This window comes from Salvelinus sp. IW2-2015, linkage group LG32 (assembly GCF_002910315.2).
Source record: "Salvelinus sp. IW2-2015 linkage group LG32, ASM291031v2, whole genome shotgun sequence".
NCBI classification, from domain to species: domain Eukaryota; kingdom Metazoa; phylum Chordata; class Actinopteri; order Salmoniformes; family Salmonidae; genus Salvelinus; species Salvelinus sp. IW2-2015.
This window is the reverse complement of record NC_036871.1, coordinates 21,739,422-21,760,316: the sequence shown is the minus strand read 5'-3', so window position 1 is coordinate 21,760,316 and position 20,895 is coordinate 21,739,422. Positions and strand designations below refer to the sequence as shown.

General features: G+C 41.1%; 1 protein-coding gene and 1 long non-coding RNA gene across 2 annotated transcripts in view; one reads left to right on the top strand and one right to left on the bottom strand.

Moving 5' to 3' along the window:
• The first annotated feature begins 5,552 nt into the window (after positions 1 to 5,552).
• The window catches only part of LOC111956998 (glutamate decarboxylase 1-like), a 17,655-nt gene continuing 2,312 nt past the window's right edge, over positions 5,553 to 20,895 (top strand). The window contains exons 1-6 of the mRNA XM_070436562.1: positions 5,553 to 5,574; positions 6,367 to 6,507; positions 11,027 to 11,269; positions 15,662 to 15,752; positions 16,439 to 16,551; positions 20,199 to 20,278. Coding sequence (XP_070292663.1) covers positions 5,553 to 5,574; positions 6,367 to 6,507; positions 11,027 to 11,269; positions 15,662 to 15,752; positions 16,439 to 16,551; positions 20,199 to 20,278 — 690 coding nt within the window. The remainder of the gene's footprint in view (positions 5,575 to 6,366; positions 6,508 to 11,026; positions 11,270 to 15,661; positions 15,753 to 16,438; positions 16,552 to 20,198; positions 20,279 to 20,895) is intronic.
• On the bottom strand, positions 7,249 to 8,361 carry LOC139023452 (uncharacterized). Its single transcript, XR_011474574.1, has 3 exons — positions 7,763 to 8,361; positions 7,565 to 7,662; positions 7,249 to 7,338 (listed from the first exon to the last, which is right to left on the bottom strand). It is a non-coding gene; the product is annotated as an uncharacterized lncRNA (long non-coding RNA).

The following is a 20,895-nucleotide window of genomic DNA, read 5'->3' as shown; positions in this document are numbered from 1 at the left end:
ACACTACTGGCCTCATTTGACTTTTTAAGGACATTACATCAAAGTTGGATCAGTCTGTAGTGTGGTTTTCCACTTTAATTTTGAGTGTGACTCCAAATCCAGACCTCCATGGGTTGATAAATTTGATTTCCATTGATCATTTTTGTGTGATTTTGTTGTCAGCACATTCAACTATGTAAAGAAAAAAGTATTTAATAAGAATATTTCATTCATTCAGATCTAGGATGTGTTATTTTAGTGTTCCCTTTATTTTTTGAGCAGTGTATATTGTGTTAATCACTCTAAAATGAATAAGAACTTTAATCATCTTAAATATTCTCCATTACAGTCCCCCGTTTTGGTCATTCGACATGTCCATCAAAAGTGACATGTCAATGGCCAATCAATATCTCAATGCATTTTCAAGTTGAAGATTACTACAAATTTCACAGTGTGTAGACCCCGGCAATCAACCTGCCGTTCAAAAAATAATTCTTCAGATATGCTACAGTTCAGAACTCACAAACGTACAGTAGAAGCCATTGATGATGTCCTGATATTGATGATGTCTAGGAGATTGTATTTCCCAACCAGACAAGCTTTAGCCTGAGCTGTCACCACCATCAACTGCTGTACATTCAGCCTCATCAGATTGTCCCAAGCACCAACATCATGAGAGAAGTGTAGTTAAGATCCGTCCATGCCTGCTCCACATCTATCAAAGATCCACCACCATATTGTACAGTAGGTACGGGGTTATTTTCTGCTAATGCATCCTTTTAACCCTTTTGCATCCCGTGTAGCTCAGTTGGTAGAGCATGGTGCTTGCAACGCCAGGGTTGTGGGTTCGATTCCCATGGGGGACCAGGATAAGAAAAAGTATGAAAATGTATGCACTCACTACTGTATGCTGTTCTGAATAAGAGTGTCTGCTAAATGACTAAAATGTAATTATTTAGATGCCAAACTCACCATCGGTATGTATGGCCAAAAGCTCCATGTTCATGTCATCTGACCAGGACTGGCTCCAGGAAAAAGTGACATAAGCAGCCCCCAATACATATTCACAAATTGAGGGTGGGAACGATGTGGTTATTTCCATGTAGAGTGGAGAAATAACAACAAGTAGAGCACTGTCAGTGTAGCTAGATAGCATGCTAACCTTATCTAGCTAGCTAATGTTATCTGTTGCTGTACACTGTATTCAAAATATTAGCCAGAGATCTGGGCTATGGCTTGTTCTGGAGCTGGATTTGTCATAAGCATTGAGGGAAAACTTTGCCACAGATGGATAGGGGAAACCAGTATCTTTGACTTTGCCATCTATTGTTATCGTCAAAGTTTTGTCATGTTCCATAAATTGCAGGCACAAATCCACAATAGAAATAGAAAGAATAAGATGAAGCTCCTATAATATGGATAGCCTAACTATTGAACGGTTTTCTACATTGTAATGGACATAATGCAACCTTTAGTAGGCTGTTGGCAGGCTATTTTGGCTGAGCTACAGCAATGCCAAATCAGCCCATACCAGTGTTGGGGAAGCTACTCTGAAAATATAGTTTACCAAGCTACCGATTACTTCACACTGGAAGAAGTTATACTACACTAAAGCTAAAGTTAGAAAAGTAGTTCAGTATTTCACTAGTTCACTACATCCAAACTACTAGATAATTACAATATCTAAATCTCAAGTGTCATCGACTACAACTTGCGAGAACAGATCATTCCAGAATCAGATGTTACCAGAATGTGTAACTTTGGCTATTAAACACAAAAAGTGTTTCAAGTGAGAATTAGGCAGGTATGATGCAGAAAAATAATGTCAATTCTTGCCTACTTCAACATATTTTATTTTATTTGTGAGAAGAAAAAAAATGTGTGAGTAGTTCCAGTTCACTAGCTGTGCCGTAGCCTCGTCACGGGAAGCCTGAGGAAATTCAATGGCAGAAATCAGCTAGAGGGGTCAGAACCTGGTGTAAATCAGTGGCGCCTCACAAAACGTTAAACCAATCAAATGCATTGCCTGGGCGGAGTTCCAAATGTGCTCACCAGGTTGGTGCTGCAGGAGCAACAGTGAGGACTAAACATGTCAACAAAACAAGCACTGGTAACAAAACATTTGTAGAACGTTTGCAGCACGCTGGTTTTCACAGCATTTCCCTGTTATTTCGAGATGAGCAGCTAAAGCTGCAGCAAGAGGGGAGAAATGGTACACAATGCTGGCACTTCTCAATTTTAAAAATGTTGACGTTTCTGAAGTGATACTGTATTTGGCTGTAAAGGCTAGCATGAGGGACAAATAGCTAACCACAATGAGGTTTGTTTTGAGAAGTTAGCTAATCTTGTAATATACCTAGGTATAGCTAACTAACTAGCTACCAGCTAGTTCAATTTCTCATGATTATGAAGCCAACAGCATCTTTCTAAAAAAAGCATATTATTGACCTTAAAGGTTAGCTGTGTTAGCCCAGTCGCTAGCTTATCCAGGGTCAGTGATGCATAGAGCAACCATGTACTGTCTATAGGAACTGCAATAATTTTGCTAGCAAAGATACATTTAATTAAATAAAATGAACCTCATAAAATGTTACCTGTAAAGCTTATCTCCTGTAGCCTATTTGCCATTTCCTTATTTTCATACTGTACCTAAATTAAAAGGCATATACAAAATCTGGTATAATTGAGAACATATAGCTCAACATGTAAACAATGTGTGAGTTTAGCTATTTGCTCCACTGATGCCTGATCTACTGGGTGAGCAGACTTCCATTCCAGCCCAGCAATAGCACACTTAATTATCAACTCAATAGATTTGATAAGTTGAATCAGGTGTGTTACAGCTGAGCTGAAACAGAACCCTGCACACCCAGCAGGGTTGACCTGCTCCAATTTTAATTGGTTTATACATTGTGTTTGATGTTTAACAGTATTTTAGTATACTACATTTGCTAAGATAGGTAGGCCTACAGAGTATAACCCATTTTTGTATTTATTTAACTAGGCAAGTCAGTTACATTTACATTTAAGTCATTTAGCAGACGCTCTTATCCAGAGCGACTTACAAATTGGTGCATTCACCTTATGACATCCAGTGGAACAGCCACTTTACAATAGTGCATCTAAATCTTTTAAGGGGGGGGGTGAGAAGGATTACTTTATCCTATCCTAAGAACACATTCTTATTTACAATGACAGCCTAGGAACAGTGGGTTAACAGTGGGTTAACTGCCTTGTTCAGGGGCAGAACAACAGATTTTTACCTTGTCAGCCCGGGGATTCGATGTAGCAACCTTTCAGTTACTGGCCCAATGCTCTAACCACTAGGCTACCTGCCGGCATATAGGACATACCCCTAGTCTCTTAGATATTCATTGGGACCTCTCTCTTCATCTGCAAACAGGCTTTCTCAGCTTTCCATATCTGAGAACAGAAAACAGGCTTAATTTTACTCAAGTTAGACAGCACTGAATAGTATGTTCCTATTTTCTCTCAGTCTTCAAAGTTTCCCCCTCTAGGAACTGGAGAATCTTTTCATAATGTCCTCCCAGAAAATGACCTGCCCTATCCAGTAGCCTACATTCTCCCTTTACCGACAGCTGAAGCTGCAATTTCACCATGTTCCATGGCTGTTATCTACAAATGCATTTGGAGACTGTGTTTTTAATTTAGAATGATTACATCAATATAGCTAGCTAATAGGAAGATAGCTAGCTGATGACATAGCTGATGAACTTTAATTAACTTACCTAAACACAGTGTACAGTTAGCTGGCTAGCTATCTAGCAGCTCACTTGAGTTAACCTACAAAGTGGCCTACTGTACACAAACTAAATAATGGGCAATATTCAAGATATTTTGGTGATAGCAAAGCGCAGCCATCAGCCTTGTGGGCAGTACGAATGGAGTCAGAGCGGTTTGCCGTAGATTTTTCGTCGAAATAAGGATGCATAAACAGAAAATAACCCCATAAAATATGGTGAGGGATCTTTAGTGTTTTGGGGCTATTTTGCTTCCACTGGTCCTGGAGCCTTTGTTAAGGTCAACGGCATCATGAACGTTACCCAGTACCAGGACATGTTTAATCAAAAACCTGGTTGCCTCTGCCAGGAGGTTGAAACTTGACTCCAAATGGATCTTCCAGCAAGACAATAACCCCAAGCACACATCACATTCTCCAGACATCAACCCCATTCAAAACCTGTGGTTTTGGGCAGTCCATAAGCACAGACGTAGGATATCGAGGATCTCAAAATGGTCTAAGATCCCTCCCAATGTGTTCCCCAATCTCATAAAACATTTTAGAAAAAGTCTCAGTGTCTGTATCCTAGAGGGTGCTGGAGTATTGATAACAGGGGATGCAAAAAGCTTTTTAAACAGAATGTCAGCTGTGTTGATACACACTGTATTAACACAGCTGCCTTCTCAGCTTTATCTTTCTTATTTTTTGACCAAAGCCATTCGCTCACCTGGCTGTTCACATCCCATCCTCGTCACCAAGCTTAAAAAGGAATTTTCAGGTGAACAAAAGAGAAATGCAGTTACGGATATAGTCAATCATAAATCAATCTGGTTTAATACAAGTTTGCAAACAGGGAGCACAGTATCCTGCACAGGAGCAGAGAATAATGTTTAACTTGGCCTTCACCCTTATATCCAAATTACACCAGGAAGTCAAAACAACTTTGTCAGCTGCTAAAGAATCAGTCTTTCACAAATTACAACAGTGTCCTTGGTCCTTGGATCTCCAGTCTGGTGTCAATCCCTATCAACAGATATCGAGTCTAGTGAACATCAAATAAACACAACCAGAACCCTGGAAATCATGTGTATTAAAGATAGGGAAAAAACATACAGTGTTAAACCCTCTAAAATGAATAACAACTTTATTAATCTTAAATATTAATTGCACCCTGTCCAAAAAATGATTCAAGCCTGTGCTCGTCATATTATAATAGATAACGCCATAATGTCATATTTGCAAATAACACCCTTCTCAGATGAGAATCTAGAAATATTACCAACATTTCAAGAGTAAAAAATGCATTACTATGAGTAAAACCATGTGTATCAAGAAAGAAATTGAGCTAGACATTTAAACGTGCTCTCACAAACAATAATCATTATTTTAATGTCATTAAATCCAGTTGCCAGTTTTAATATATTATTCCAATCATGTCTTCAGATCAAAGGAAACATTCACAACAGTCTCTTTTTGATCCTTCAGAGTACTGTATGCAGGTTGAGTAGCACACACACACATATTTTGAGCCAAATAATTACACACAAAAGGACAAAAAAGACAGAAGAGATCATAATGAATTGATGTGGTAGCTAGTGATTGTCAGAAACATTTTGGGGAGGCTCTCATTCTCAAAGGGTTTTGTAATAGCATCGTTTCATTCAGGTTGAATAGCCTTGTGTCATAATGCGCCCACCACCACGCCTAGTTCCCCCAGGGGGTTATATATTCCACAAAACCATTCCAGGTGCATCTCATGGAGGGGCAGCAGTGGAACAGTGAGATACTGGACAAACTTCACTCCCAGAACTCAATCATATGTGGACACATTATGGATTATTTGCAGCTGCCAGGTCAGAGTCAAATGAGCATATCAATTATTTAGAAGTATCTCTATGGTATATCAATGGGGTTATGTCAGTTATACCATGATGTGATTTTTTGTGTGTTTTGAAACATTCGCTCAGGTAAAGCAGTAAACCTTGAGATAAGGCTTTAGGCAATTTCTTTACACGTTTCTTACGATATCTATGAATAAGAAATCGTATTTGTGTTAGCATATCAATCTATTTGAACAATATTTTGTACTCACATGGTACACATGGTATGTAAATAACATATGCAACATGTGATCTTGTTGGGAACTCTATATTTGCTTGATATTGTTGAGTGGAGACAAAGAACAAGTCAAACTACTTTTTAGTTTTAATAATGTGTTGCAATTACTTTTGTTAAGTTTGTATCTATTAACTGCATACACACAATCGTCCCTCCAGGCCAGACTCACAATCTTTTGACAGTCTGTTCATTTCTCTGACCTGGCCCTGGCCATTTTGATCCTTCAAACGGGCAGACTGGGTTACACACAAAACTTTGCTCCTGATTACATGGCCTGAGTTTACTGTTGCTTACATGGTTTCAATCAATGAATATACGGGTGACATTCTATTCTTATTAGAATTACAATAAATTACTAAGATGCTTCTTCCCACCCTGCCCTCACACCCCACCTGACTAGTACGCTTTCCTTCGATCTTCAGTCTCTACTTTACAGGCAAAATTCAAAGAATTCTTCATGACAATATACAGTAGATATGTTAATATTGGTGTCGGATCATCATGTACTCTCCGTTTATTTGTTCCAGAAAGCACCACAGAAAAATCTACACCTGGTGGGCAGATTTTGGCAGAGAGTAAACAGAGAAGCTCCTCTGACAATATCAACTCTCCACCAACAAGTGACAACACCTGCATACCCAAGGACTTCAGCTGCATATACAACAAAGGTAAAGCCAACAAAAGCTGCATTATGAGGCTGATGAAAGCTACTGCTGGTAGCCTTTTCATCAGTTAAACTGCACTCAAGGTCTTCGTACCAAATGGGACCTTTTTCCCTATAGAGTGCCATACTTTTGACTAGGGCCCATAGGGTCAAAGGTAGAGCAGTGTGAGGACTAGGATGCCATTTGGGACACATGTCAATAAAATGTATTTATTAAACCTTTTTTACATCAGCCGATGTTACAAAGTGCTATACAGAAACCCAGCCTAAAATCCCAAACAGCAAACAATGCAGATGTAGAAGACACAGGGGCGAAAATCTGATATCAACCTTGGAGGGGACAATTACATGACATTTTCTCAGGAGCAATTCCTGAGGGGGACACCAAAAGTAGTGCTGTAACACATAGACTATGTTGTAATATGTTAAATGTATATTGAGGGACCATAATCACTACTACTGGATAATTGTTAGGTACAGTAGTTAACTGAAGGGTTGTCCCAACTTGTTTAAATCATTATAATACTACTAATAATAATAGTTATAGCAGTGTTCCTTATCAGTGCAGTGTTCCTCTCTCTTGAAACGTCAACACTCTGTTTGCAAGAGTTTGCGGTTCTATAAATTGTGGGTGTGGCTGATATGGTTCTGTGTCATCACTGAGGTAACTGGACGATGCTGTGCCACTGTCCCCTATACCTGTCTCTTATACACATCTAGATGTGTATAAGAGACAGGGGTGACACCTGGTCCTGCCGTGGCTGTGACACTGTCCTCTGAAGTCTCTCTCCTTGGCTCTTTCCCTTTCACCACCCTCACTGACTCAGTCTGTCTCCTAGAAAAGAAATAAGGTGTTTGCTGTACTCCTAACTACCGGTACCCAAAACTACACAATTAATCACAACAGCAATACCATTGCCTTAAACAAATCTTAGTTTAGTCACCAGTTTAAGTTGAGAGCTGGGGTATCCATGGCATTTTCCAATTATGTCCCTATTTTACAAGTAAAAAAAATGGAGAACCTTTCATAATGTTGCCAAACAAAGACTCAACAAACTTACCTGAGACTCCCTGTCTCTGCCAGTCTGTCCCTGCCAGTCTGTCCCTGCCTATCTGTCCACAGCTCTGCTGTCTGTGTGCCATCTGTTGCCTGCTCTGCCTAATGACATCATTGTGAAACATTCCATTAGCATTTCACTTCTTTCTTATGAACATTTTATCAACTGGTCTTTGAGATATTAGGCTACTAGAGTTCTTACTTTGCGTTTTGGTGTCCTGAAAAATACTCTGATGTCCGTCTTTTTTCTGACATTTTTCTACCTGGCTGGCTGGCTGGCTGGCTGACCGGTCTAGCTGCACACACACACATTTACACAACACATGCTGCAACGTTTTGAAATTTTAACCTAGTTTGTTTCATATTGGCAGGCTTCCAACAATAGCTGAATTTGCAAAGCTAGCGAGCACCAATTCCGTTTCTGTGGTGTTTGCTATAATCTTTGCTACCTGGTTAAAGGTGGAAAAAAAATAAAAATTCACTAGCGACAATTTTGCTTTTGCAACGAGACCATTTAATATATTTAAGACAATGGTATAAGAGAGTGTAGTTCTGTTCAGTTTGGACTTCAGTTTATCGCTAACCTTATCACGGGGACTTTGAAGCACTACAGCTGCATGCTAATCTTGGAATAAACTCACGATAGCAAATATTCCATCTTTGACGACGCCACATAAATGGAATAGGTACTAGCTAGCTTGATAGTTAATGTTTGCTTTAGTTTGCGCGCTAGCTCTGCAAATTCAGCTAGTGTGTGAACCCTGCAACATTAAAAAAATATATACATTGCTATGGCGCGATTGACTGGACTACCTCACGTCAGTTACTACACTGAGTGCCTTTCGGACAGTAGATACGAACCCTCTATTACCTTGCAAGCTAAAGAACTGGCAGTGGATCAAATCATTGTGGGGCAAAGGGCGGGGGGGTCGCAATCTTGTGAAACTTAAAAACGCGCTATTAAGTGTCTATAATCAGCACAAGTGCTTTCATTGCGTATTATTAATATTATTGAAATTACATAGTTATGTTTACAGTGATATATTGGGGGGGACAAATCATATTTTTCCCARGATGGGGGGGTCGTGTCCCCCCCGTCCCCCCTGGGATTTCCGCCTATGAGAAGACACATACAAGATCAACATGGTCTGGCTTTCTATCCTGAAGGTGAAACAAATGTACACCTGTTTAGGCGAGGTACTGGCTAGTGGAGTAGAAGACTTGAAAAAAAAAAGGACAGAATGTCCCTTCCACTGAAAAACATCCCCACAGCATGATGCTGCCATCACCATGCTTCGCCGTAGGTGCCAGGTTTCCTCCAGATGTGGAGCTTGGCATTCAGGCCAAAGAGTTCAGTCTTGGTTTTATCAGACCAGAGAATCTTGTTTATAAAGGAACCTTAGCCTTTTGGCAAACTCCAAGTGGGCCATGTGCCTTTTACTGAGGAGTGGCTTCCGTCTGGCTACTCTACCATCCATAAAGGCCTGATTGGTGGAGTGCTGCAGAGATTGTTGTCCTTCCGGAAGGTTCTACCATCTCYGCAGAGGAACTCTGGAGCTATGTCAGAGTGACCATTGGGTTCTTGGTCACCTCCCTGACCAAGGCCCTTCTCCCCCTGATTGCTAATTTTGCCCGGGTGGCCAGCTCTAGGAAGAGTCTTGGTGGTTCCAAACTTCTTCCATTTAAGAATGATGGAGGCCACTGTGTTGTTGGGGACCTTCAATGCTGCAGAAATGTTTTGGTAACCTTCCCCAGATCTGTTTTTTTAACACATTATCATTATGGGGTATTGTGTGTAGATTGATGAGGAATACATTTTTTAATCCCTTTTAGAATAAGGCTGTAACGTAACAACATTTGGAAAAAGGGAAGGGGTCTGAATACTTTCCGAATGCACTGAACAAAAATATAAATACAACATGCAAACAATTTCAAAGATTTTACTGAGTTACAGTTACATTTCTGGGATCTTTTATTTCAGCTAATGGAACATGGGACCAACACTTTACATGTTGCTTTTACATTTTTGTTCAGTGTATATCAGACACATAATTGGGATGTCAATTAAAATACATATTCCAGACAAGATTAAAGAATGGGACATGTAGAATATAGAGGAAAACCTGGTTCAGTCTCCTTTCCAACAGAAACTGGTAGACAGATTCACTTTTCAGCAGGACAATAACCTAAAACACAATGCCAAATATACACTGAGTGTACAAAATATTAAGAACATCTGCTCTGTCCTTGACAGACTGACCAGGTGAATCCAGGTTAATGCTATGATCCCTTATTGATGTCTCGTGTTAAATCCACTTCAATCAGTGTAGATGAAGAGGAGGCAGATTAAAGAAGGATTTTTAAGCCTTGAAACAATTGGGACATGGATTGTGTATATGTGCCATTCAGAGGGTGAATGGGCAAGACAAAAGATTTAACTGCCTTTGAACGGAGTATGGTAGTCAGTGTCAGGTGCACTGGTTTGAGTGTATCAAGAACTACAACGCTGCTGGGTTTGCACACTCAACAGTTTCCTGTGTGCATCAAGGATGGTCTACCACCAAAAGGCATCCAGCCAACTTGACACAACTGTGAGAAGCATTGGAGTCAACATGGGCCAGCATCAACACCTTGTAGAGTCCATGCCCTGACAAAATGAGGCTGTTCTGAGGGCTAAAGAGGGTGCAACTCAGTATAAGGAATGTTTTGTATACGTGTATAAGTCAGTGCTTGCATCTGCAGTTTGCATGAATTTGAGTGGTTAATACAATACATGTTGACAGAATGGCTGTGAGACAGGTAGGGCCCTTCCCAGGTAGGGCATTTGCTTCTGGTACCACTGAAGGCCCCAGTGTTCAGTCAGGCAGCTTGAAGAAGATGTGTCACCATCCAGGCTTATGTCACAGCATACAGTGGCCTGATAGCGAGATTAAAATAAATGCATTATGTACCTTTCACCACAAAAGCCATGTTAGCATTCACTGCACATGTTGCTGAACAATTTAACCCTTTTGGTAGTGTAATTGATATATGGAAATTCACATAAAATATTCATAAGCTTTGACTAATACCTGTATTGTCTTGTGGGCCGCTTTAGCATTAGCTAGCCTAACATGAATCATATTACCGGAGAAAATATATTTTTCTTTCAATACATGTGTTCTGGACCTTTTTAAACTACTCCCGGGCCGCTAACTGTTAGGTAACAAACAACCTTGTCCAGTCATGTTACCTAGCTGACTAACAACCTGGTAACTCGGCCACCAGTATGCTTTAAGATGGCACTGGAGAAAAGAAAAGGTGCTCCTGGATGTGCTCTCAGGCCTATAGGATAAATCAATTGAAATCAATGCCTTTTTATGGTGCTCCTAAATACTTTTTGGTGCTCTTAATTATTTAAAGATGAGCACTGACTACCAATTAAAAAAGTTCATTTAGAGCCCTGACCGTGTCCCTTTATGTTTAGATCTACTCCCTGCTCTCAGTGGTGAGGACACAACCAAAAGTTTCTTCCAAGAGCTGGTGAACATTCTCCTCAGCTATGTCTGCAAGTCGTTCAGACGGAGCTCCAAAGTCCTGGACTTCCACCACCCTCACCAACTCAGAGAGGGCCTGGAGGGCTTCAGTCTGGAGCTCCCAGAGCAGCCCGAGAACCTGGAACAACTCCTGGTTGACTGCAGGGATACCTTGAAGTATGGAGTCAAAACAGGTACCGTAAGAGCTGTCAACTGTTTTGCCAAACGTACTCCATTAGGGGTGTAACGGTTCACCAAGCCCAAGGTTCAGTACATATTGCAGTTTTGGGGTTAGGGTTCAGTTCCGGTACAGCGAGAAAATGAAATGCTAACAGTTAATGTAGTTCCTTTTTGTTTATTTAAGAAAATACAAAGTATTGGTACTCCTGATTCAAGATGATCATGAGTCATAATGCTTTATGACAGCACATGTGAAATGGTTGAAAATACAGATTTCTGTACTTTAACGCAACCCCTGGATATGATGGTTATTATATCAATATTTGAGCATTAAAGCTTTTCTACTGCCATTTCTTGCATAATTCATTTTACAGACACAAAAATATCCCACCTTGTTAAGTGTATTTTGTTTTGTCGACATTTGGAAAGTTTACCAACAAATTAGCTAGCTGTTTACAACAGGCTGGTCATGAAATGCTTTATCCAACATGTACTTTACTCGCATTAAAAGGATGGATGGAAACCTGGTTAATGTCAAGCCATTTTGAGGATACTGGAATTATATTTTGTACAAACTTGCACATGCCTACAGGAGACTTTTGAAGTAGCCAAATCAGATTAAAACATTGTGACTGGTTGTAAGCTATATGTAAGCTATATTTTGTCTCCAAAGTTTATTGAAAACATACATACATTTGCACAATAACCACTTGTTGTCTCTCAAATACATTGTTACAGTTGGTGGTTAACTATCTAGCACATTTTTTGCCATATTAGCATTAATGTGAAATCTGTCAAAACACAAGTTGAAACAAGTTGAAAATGAGCCACTTACAATTCCCCACATGGCAGTTTCTTGTCATTCTTGCTAGCAATCTGGCAACCCAGAATCACAACAACAGAATCACAACAACAGGCTGACTTCTCCCCCATGGAAGCAAACATAGTTTTCGTGACATTATCAGCCAACCCATCTCTATGGCCACATTATTGTAGGACGACTTGGGAGAATAATGATCTGCAACAGATCGCGCATATCAGTATCAGAAGTAAAAATACAGCCAGACTGGCCTGCTACTGTACCTTTCTAGATCTTATACACTGTCGAGAGTAGACCCACAACTGATCCAAACGTAAAGAAATGTCACGTTCTGACCCTAGTTATTATGTTAATTGTTTGTTTTAGTGGGTCAGGACGTGAGTTGGGTGGGCATTCTATGTTATGTGTTTCTATGTTGGGTTCATGTTAACTAGCCTGATATGGTTCTCAATCAGGGACAGGTGTTTTACGTTTCCTCTGATTGAGAACCATATTTAGGTAGGCTGTTCACACTGTTTGTTTGTGGGTGATTGTTGCTGTGTCTGTGTTTGTTGCACCACACGGTACTGTCTCGTTTCGTTCGTTCACAAGTTCAGGTCTGTTTAACGTCGTTTGTTGTTTTGTAGTTTATTCAAGTGTTCTTCGTGTTTTGTCTTCATTTAATAAATCATTATGTCTACATACCTCGCTGCGTGTTGGTCCGATCCATGCTCCTCCTCGTCTGAGGAGGAGAACGACTTCGACAACCGTTACAAGAAACATTCATATCACAGGGCTTTTGCACGTTATTCAAATAAAAAATGTTCACTGCAGCCGAGAGTAGAATTTTGTACTCACTTGAAAACAATAATGCAATTATTCATTACATTGTGGTGTTGTAGGCAAGTCTAGGTAAGATAATTGTATTGTCCCTAAACAAGATCAAATCAAATTGTATTGGTCGCATACACATATTTAGCAGATGTTATTGTGGGTGTAGCGAAATGCTTGTGTTCCTAGCTCCAACACTGCAGCAGTATCTAACAACACACAACAACTGAGTCCGCAGTGTTCTGTCAAACATTATTAAAGTGCCAGTGTTCCATGACTATGTACTGTACATAGGGCAACAGCCTCTAAGGTGCATGTTAGAGTAACCGGGTGGTAGCCGGCTAGTGACAGAAACTAGGGGTACTGGGCAGAGGCCGGCGGAGGCAAGTGTAGACTATTTAATAGCCTGATGGCCTTGAGATAAAAGCTGTTTTTCAGTCTCTCGGTCCCAACTTTGATGCACCTGTACTGACCTCGCCTTCTGGAGGGTAACGTGGTGAACAGGCCGTGGCTCGGGTGACTGAGGTCCTTGATGATCTTCTTGGCCTTCCTGTGACACCAGGTGCTGTAGATGTCCTGGAGGGCCATACTAGGTGGTGATATATTCCAATGGTGCATCTGTAAAAGTTTGTGAGGGTCTTAGGGGCCACGACCACTTTCTTCAGCCTCCTGAGGTTGAAGAGGCGCTGTTATGCCTTCTTCACCACACTGTTTGTGTGGGTGGACCATTTCAGTTTGTCAGTGATGTGTACCCCAAGGAGCTTTTCTCCTTCTCCACTGCGGTCCCGTCGATGTGGATGGGGGCGTGTTCCGTCTGCTATCTCCTGAAGTCCATGATCAGCTCCTTTGTTTTGGTGACATTGAAGGAGATGTTATTTTCCTGGAACCACTCCACCAGGGCCCTCACCTCCTCCCTGTAGTCTGTCTCAATGTCGTTGGCAATCAGGCTACCACTGTTCTTTCATGCGCATTGGTGCACTTGGCCTCTCCTCAGCTATTCCTATTTGTTCTTGTGGATTCATATTGAAAATTGATGCAGCTTTGAATGCTTTTATGTGTGCTATGATTGCTAGTTAGCCTATTGCAGATCTGGACAAATGATCCACCTACCATTATTGTCACTGAGTGGAGAGACGGCAGGGTTGACATTTAGGCTGTATATTGATTGACCTGTGGTATAGTTAACCAATAAGGCCCGAGGGGGTGTGGTATATGGCCAATATTCCACGGCTAAGGGTTGTTCTTAAGCACAACGCAACGTGGTACAGTATATTGGCCATAAACTCCAGAGGTGCCTTAATGCTATTATAAACTGGTTACCTACATAATTAGAACAGTAAAAGTAAAAAGTTATTTCTTGTCATACCCGTGGTATATCAGTTTTCAGGGCTCAAACCACCCAGTTTATAAGAAAAGTTAGTGCACGGAAAAGCGTATTGCATAAGGGATGTATCAAAACACCTTGATATAGGTGAGGCGCATGCAAACAGATGAGGAAATATGGATTGAATGGAAGACATTCTATAGTAAACCTGCCAAAGAGTGAATGTAAACCAGGGGGAAAAAACTCACTACCTTCCTCTGTGTCCAATAAAAAAAATCACACAACCCTCCCCAAAGCAGCAAAAAAAACTGATAGACAACTCTCCCCTATTGCAGAGGGGAGACGAAGTTGTGCTGTTTTTTTTTCGTTTCGTGGGTGATGTAGGCCAACCTGGACTCAGGAGTTGATGTAACATATTACATTTAAATCTGGGACATTCCAATTAGTATGATATGTTAAGTTTTGCATGGTATGTATTAATTTGTGGATGTCCATCATCCATTTTGTATGATATGTTGCGAATTACAATTTGTATATGTTACGAATTTCAATTCGTACAAAATGTTACGAATTGCATACAATATATCACAAATTTCAAAAACGTATGATATGTTATGAATTCCAATTTGTTGTGGCTAAGGTTAGCTAGGTCACTAATGCTAACGTTAGCTAGGTGGATAACGTTAGCTCAGGTTAGGGCAGGGTTTTCCAAACCCCAAGGGTTGCACGTTTTGTTTTTTTGCACTACACAGCTGATTMAAATAATCAACTAATAATCAAACTTTAATAATGTTAATCAAGTGTGTAGTGTTAGGGGGAAAACCAAAACGTGCACCCCTTGGGGTCTCGAGGACCGAGTTTGGGAAACGCTGGGTTAAGGGTTAAGGTTAGTGTTACGTCTGTGTCGGCATAAATGTGTCAACATGTTTGAGGTGTTGACAGCTACATGGGCTATTCTCGTTGATCAGTGTCGACATATTCTCTCTGTCTATTGCTGTTGTAATCTACTGGGAAGTCAAAATGTTCTTAAACGATGATGTAGAATCCTCCTTGTTTATCGACCCAACCACTCGCCATTATACAGATCTAGTTCTTGGCTGCAAAAGGACTGTATGAAATTTGCCAATTAAGATTTAAATTTTTACTACAACATGTGCATAGGCTCTAGTTGTTTTAACAGAATAGCCTGAAATGGGTTTTTTTTTCAGCTCAGATTTACTCTAAGCTTATACTGTAGGCCTAGGTGTTTTATTTTTTATTTTTTATTATGTATTCATTCGGGAACCGAAGTCCCAGTACCGAATGGTCAAGTACAAATATGTGTACAGTTACCCCCCCATACTCCATGTACCAGTATGTCATTGGTTCTGGCCATGGGAATGGCTGACATTATAGACATCATAGACATTATAGATTAGTAGAATGTTCCAGAATGTCCTCATCTGTCCCCAGGTCACCCACGCTTCTTCAATCAGCTGTCATCAGGGCTGGATGTCATCGGTCTGGCCGGGGAATGGCTGACGTCTACCGCCAACACAAACATGTAACATTTACATTCCTTTTTATTTAACCCTTATTTTACCAGGTAAGATGACTGAGAACATATTCTCATTAACAGCAGCAACCTGGGGAATAGTTACAGGGGAGAGGAGGAGGAATGAATGAGCCTATTGGAAGCAACCAAAAAAAATCATCATCAAGCTTTAATTATTTGAATCAGCTGTGTAGTGCTAGGGCAAAAAACAAAACATGCACCCAGGAGGGAAATGTAAAAAAAAAAAGTACATTCCCCCTGGGTGCATGTTTGGAGGGCAGGACCGAGTTTGGGAAACCCTGTTTTAAATCATAATGAATAAAATTATATGGACAGGATGAATCTGATCCCATATCAGCACTCCGATACGCTTGATACATACAGCCCCAGGTTACACTACACTCTTAGAAAAAAGGGCTCCAAAAGTGTTCTTCGGCTCTCCCCATAGGATAACCCTTTTTGGTTCCAGGTAGAACCCTCTATGTAAAAGGTTCTACATGGAACTCAAAATGGTTTTTCCAGGAGGAATGTACTTTTTTTTCTTTTTTTTCATTTTTCCTATGGGGACAGCCGAAGAACCCTTTTAGGTCCAAGGTACCACCTTTTTTTCGAAGAGTGTATGGCCTATGGTGGGATCTGTCCTCTGGTAAATGTCATTCTGCAATATGAGTTAAAGTGTAAAAACTTTTTTCTAGGTTTACATATGAAGTGTCCCCAGTGTTCATTCTGATGGAGGAAGTTCTACTGAGGAAGATGCAGAAGATTGTGGGTTGGTCAGAGGAAGAGGGGGATGGGGTTTTCTGTCCAGGTACAGTGTTAGCTACATTCTGACCTTGCTATCGATACAAACAATGTAGCCAATGACAAACATACACTTTGTTACATTTATCCTTATTACTTTCATTGAATTGGTTCATTGTGTCCTCTTAATTTTGGATATATTGTTTAGTTGTTATGAAGTTCAATGAAATTATAAGCTTAAGACAATCTCTTAGTGAGATATCCACCTATAATACAGTACTCTCTATGACTCTCTATAGGTTACACAGACTTTTGGCCCCAATCCTATTCTAACCACCTCTCGCCGGCTTTGTATTCATGCTACCTGATGAAATTGCTATATAATATGATCCTGTTGCCATCTAATGCACATTCAAATGTCACAAATCAACACTGCAGAGCTTTTCCTGTCCTCTGCCGTGCCTTAAATGTATTACTGTTGATGATATCTGGAAATGTGCATGTACACCCTTGCCCATCTACTGTTGCTAGCCACAATTCTGACTTGTGCTCTGATATCTGTTTCACTGATTTCAGCTCTCGTAAAAGCCTGGGTTTTCTGCACGTTAACACTAGAAGCTTTTGGGGCGGCAGGTAGCCTAGTGGTTAGCGCGTTGGGCCAGTAACCGAGTGGTTGCTAGATCGAATCCCTGAGCTGACAAGGTAAAAATCTGTCGTTATGCCCCTGAACAAGGCAAGTAACCCACTGTTCCTAGGCTGTCATTGTAAATAAGAATTTGTTCTTAAATGACTTGCCTAGTTAAATAAAGATTACATGTAAAAAATTACATTAAAAAAAAGCGTATTACCTAAAATGGATCAATTGAAAGGTTGGGTTCACAGCTCCAATCCAGATGTGTTGGTCATTACTGAGACRWGGTTAAGAAAGAGTGTTTTGAATACTGATGTTAACCTTTCTGTTTATAACCTATTTCGGCAAGACAGATCTTCCAAAGGTGGGGGAGTGGCAATCTTTACCGGGAATAAACTTCAGTGCTCGGTTGTCTCCACCAAGTCTGTCCCCAAACAATTTGATTTGCTGGTTTTAAGCATTCAACTTTCAAATAGCTCTTCGTTGACTGTTGAGTGGTGTTATAGTCCTCCATCAGCACCGGCCTGTACCCTACCTGCCCTAAGCTCTCTCCTGGCCCCTTACACTAAGTCTGAATTTGTCCTGCTAGGTGACCTAAACTGGGACATGCTTAAACCACCTGACCAAGTCCTAAAGCAATTAGACTCTCTAAATCTCTCTCAGATAATTACCAATCCCACAAGGTATGACTCCAAACACCCAGGAAAGGCTAATCTCCTCGATGTTATCCTCACAAATAATCCTGATAAGTACCAGTCTGGTATTTTCTGTAATAACCTTACCGATCACTGTTTAACAGCCTGGGTTCGTAATGGCTGCTCAGTGAAACGTCCTGTCCTGATTTGTCATAGACACTTGCTAGAAAACTTTAATGAGCAAGCCTTCCTTCATGACCTGGCCTCTGTAAATTGGTACAGAATCAGCTTGATTCCCTCTGTCGAAGACACTTGGACCTTCTTTTTTGATATCTTCAGTGATATTGTTAACAAACACTCCATAAAGAAAATGAGAATTAGATACAGATTCAGCCCCTGGTTTGACCATGATCTTGCAGAGTTACTCCACCTCAAGAATTGCATTTGGCGAAAGGCTCAGCACATGCATACTCAGGCTGACTCGTTCAGGCAAATGAGAAATAAGTACACTCAGGCTATCCTGAAGGCCAATGTTAGTTACTTTAAGGAGCAGTTCTCTCTCTGTGGGTATAACCCCAAGAAGTTCTGGAAAACGGTTAAAGACCTAGAGAATAACCCCTCCTTCACGTCAGCTGCACATGTCCCTTAAAGTTGATGATGTGGTTGTTACTGACAAGAAGCACATGGCTGAGCTCTTTAATCACAACTTCATTAAGGCCGGATTCGTATTTGACTCAGCCATGCCTCCTTGCCTGTCAAACATCTCCCACTAATGCGACTAGCCCCGATGTTCCTCTCTCTTTTTCCCCCTGCCCCGCTACAAAGTTTCACCCCGCAGGCGGTCATTGAGTCCGAGGTGCTAAAGGAGCTCCTTAAACTTCACCCCAAAAAAACATCTGGGTCAGATGGTTTAGACCCTTTCTTCTTTAATAAGATTGCTGCCCCTATAATCGCCAAGCCTATCTCTGACCTTTTTAACCTGTCTCTTCTCTCTGGGGTGGTTCCCATTGCTTGGAAGGCAACCACGGTTAGTCCTCTATTTACATGCAGATTATACAATCTTATACGGGCCCCTCCCCGGATTTTGTGTTAAACGCTCTACAACAAAGCTTTCTTAGTGTCCAACAAGCTTTCTCTGCCCTTAACCTTGTGGTTTGGTAAGAAGAATGCCCCTCTCACCACAGGTGTGACTACTACCTCTGAGGGTTTAAAGCTTGAGGTAGTCACCTCATACAAGTACTTGGGAGTATGGCTAGACAGTACACTGTCCTTCTCTCAGCACATATCAAAGCTGCAGACTAAAATTAAATCTAGACTTGATTTCCTCTATTGTAATCGCTCCTCTTTCACCCCAGCTGCCAAACTAACCCTGATTCAGATGATCATCCTACCCATGCTAGATTATGGAGAAGTAATTAATAGATCGGCAAGTAAGGGTGCTCTCGAGCAGCAAGATGTACTTTACCATTTGGCCATCAGATTTGCCACCAATGYTCCTTATAGGACACATCACTGCACTCTATGCTCTTCTGTAAACTGGTCATCTCTGTATACCCGCCGCAAGACCCACTGGTTGTTGATTATTTATAAAACCCTCTTAGGCCTCACTCCCCCCTATCTGAGATATCTACTGCAGCCCTCATCCTCCATTCACATCCGACCGTGATTGGGAGTCCCATAGGGCGGCGCACAATTGGCCCAGCGTCGTCCGGGTTAGGGGAGGGTTTGGCCGGCCGGGATGTCCTTGTCCAAAAAATAGGCACGCTGTGCTTTTGGTTTCTCTCCCTCTAAAAACAGAAATAAATATGTTGGCCTTTATAAATATTATTTTGGCCTTTATTCAGATTACAATCGCTTTAAATTCTCTAGTACAGACAATATTGAAGACTATCAAATGCTTCTCAAGATGCCCTCTGGTGGTCAAACTAGCACTAGCTAGCATTAATAGCAACAATAGCTGACAATGAAATAACGTGCCATAGAATTCTGCGGCAGCCCGCAAGGTGTGCAGCAGTATGGCGCAACTTTTACAGGAAGAACTATTGTACAACACCCGTTCTAGCAGTCACATTCTGTTAAAGGTACTGACAGTTGTGGCTGCTTTGCGTGATGTGGCTGCTTTGTGCTGTTGTCTGTGCCCAAGAATGTTTGTACCCTGTTTTGTGCTGCTACCATGTGGTGTTGCTACCATGCTGTGTTGTCATGTGTTGCTGCCATGCTATGTTGTCGTCTTAGGTCTCTTTTTATGTTGTGTTGTATTGTCTCTCTTGTCGTGATGTGTGTTTTGCCCTATATTTTTATTTAATTTATTTGTATTTTTTATCCCAGCCCCCATCCCCACAGGAGGCCTTTTGCCTTTTGGTAGACTGTCATTGTAAATAACAATTTGTTCTTAACTGACTTGCCTAGTTAAATAAAGGTTAAATAAAAATGTATATATTTCCTCAGGTGGGACCATGTCCAATCTGTACAGTGTACTGCTGGCCAGATACCACTTCTTCCCTGAAGTGAAGACCAAAGGGATGAGATAACCAATCATAGGCCATCCCCTGCTCCAAGTCATCTTTGGCTTTGATCTTTTGGGTGCCTAACCTTAGAATACCAAACAGTGATTTAGCTTTATTAGTGAGTAATGAACTGGTCCAAGCTCTATAATGTCGCCTGGTGCCTACCGTAAAGTGACCATGATTACATACACGTATCTGCAGATGGGAGTAAAGAACCACAATGGCTTAACATAAAGCACCGCCCCTATCTAAGCTACTACCTCACCAATAACATTACGCACGCACTCCAACCGGTGCCTCAGCAATCTACCATTATGGAGTCTCTCTGTTCTCTCTCGAGAAACAATATGAGGTGTGGCATCATGCTTCCCTCTCACAGCCACTCTGGCTGGGATGTACCCAGCAAGCACCACACGTTTGCTGGGTGGTGAATCAGGGCTGCATGCTGGGGATGATACCAGAACGCAACGTGTTAGTGCGTGGAGAGCATAACAGATAAGGCTTACACACGATTCATCTCCACTGACGCGAATTATTTCTTCATAACTTCAAGGGACTTTTTAAAAAACAGACCTTACTTTGCTTTGAAGACGAGTTCAAAAGTCTGGTCTTTGTTTGAGTTTGTCGAAACAAAAGCA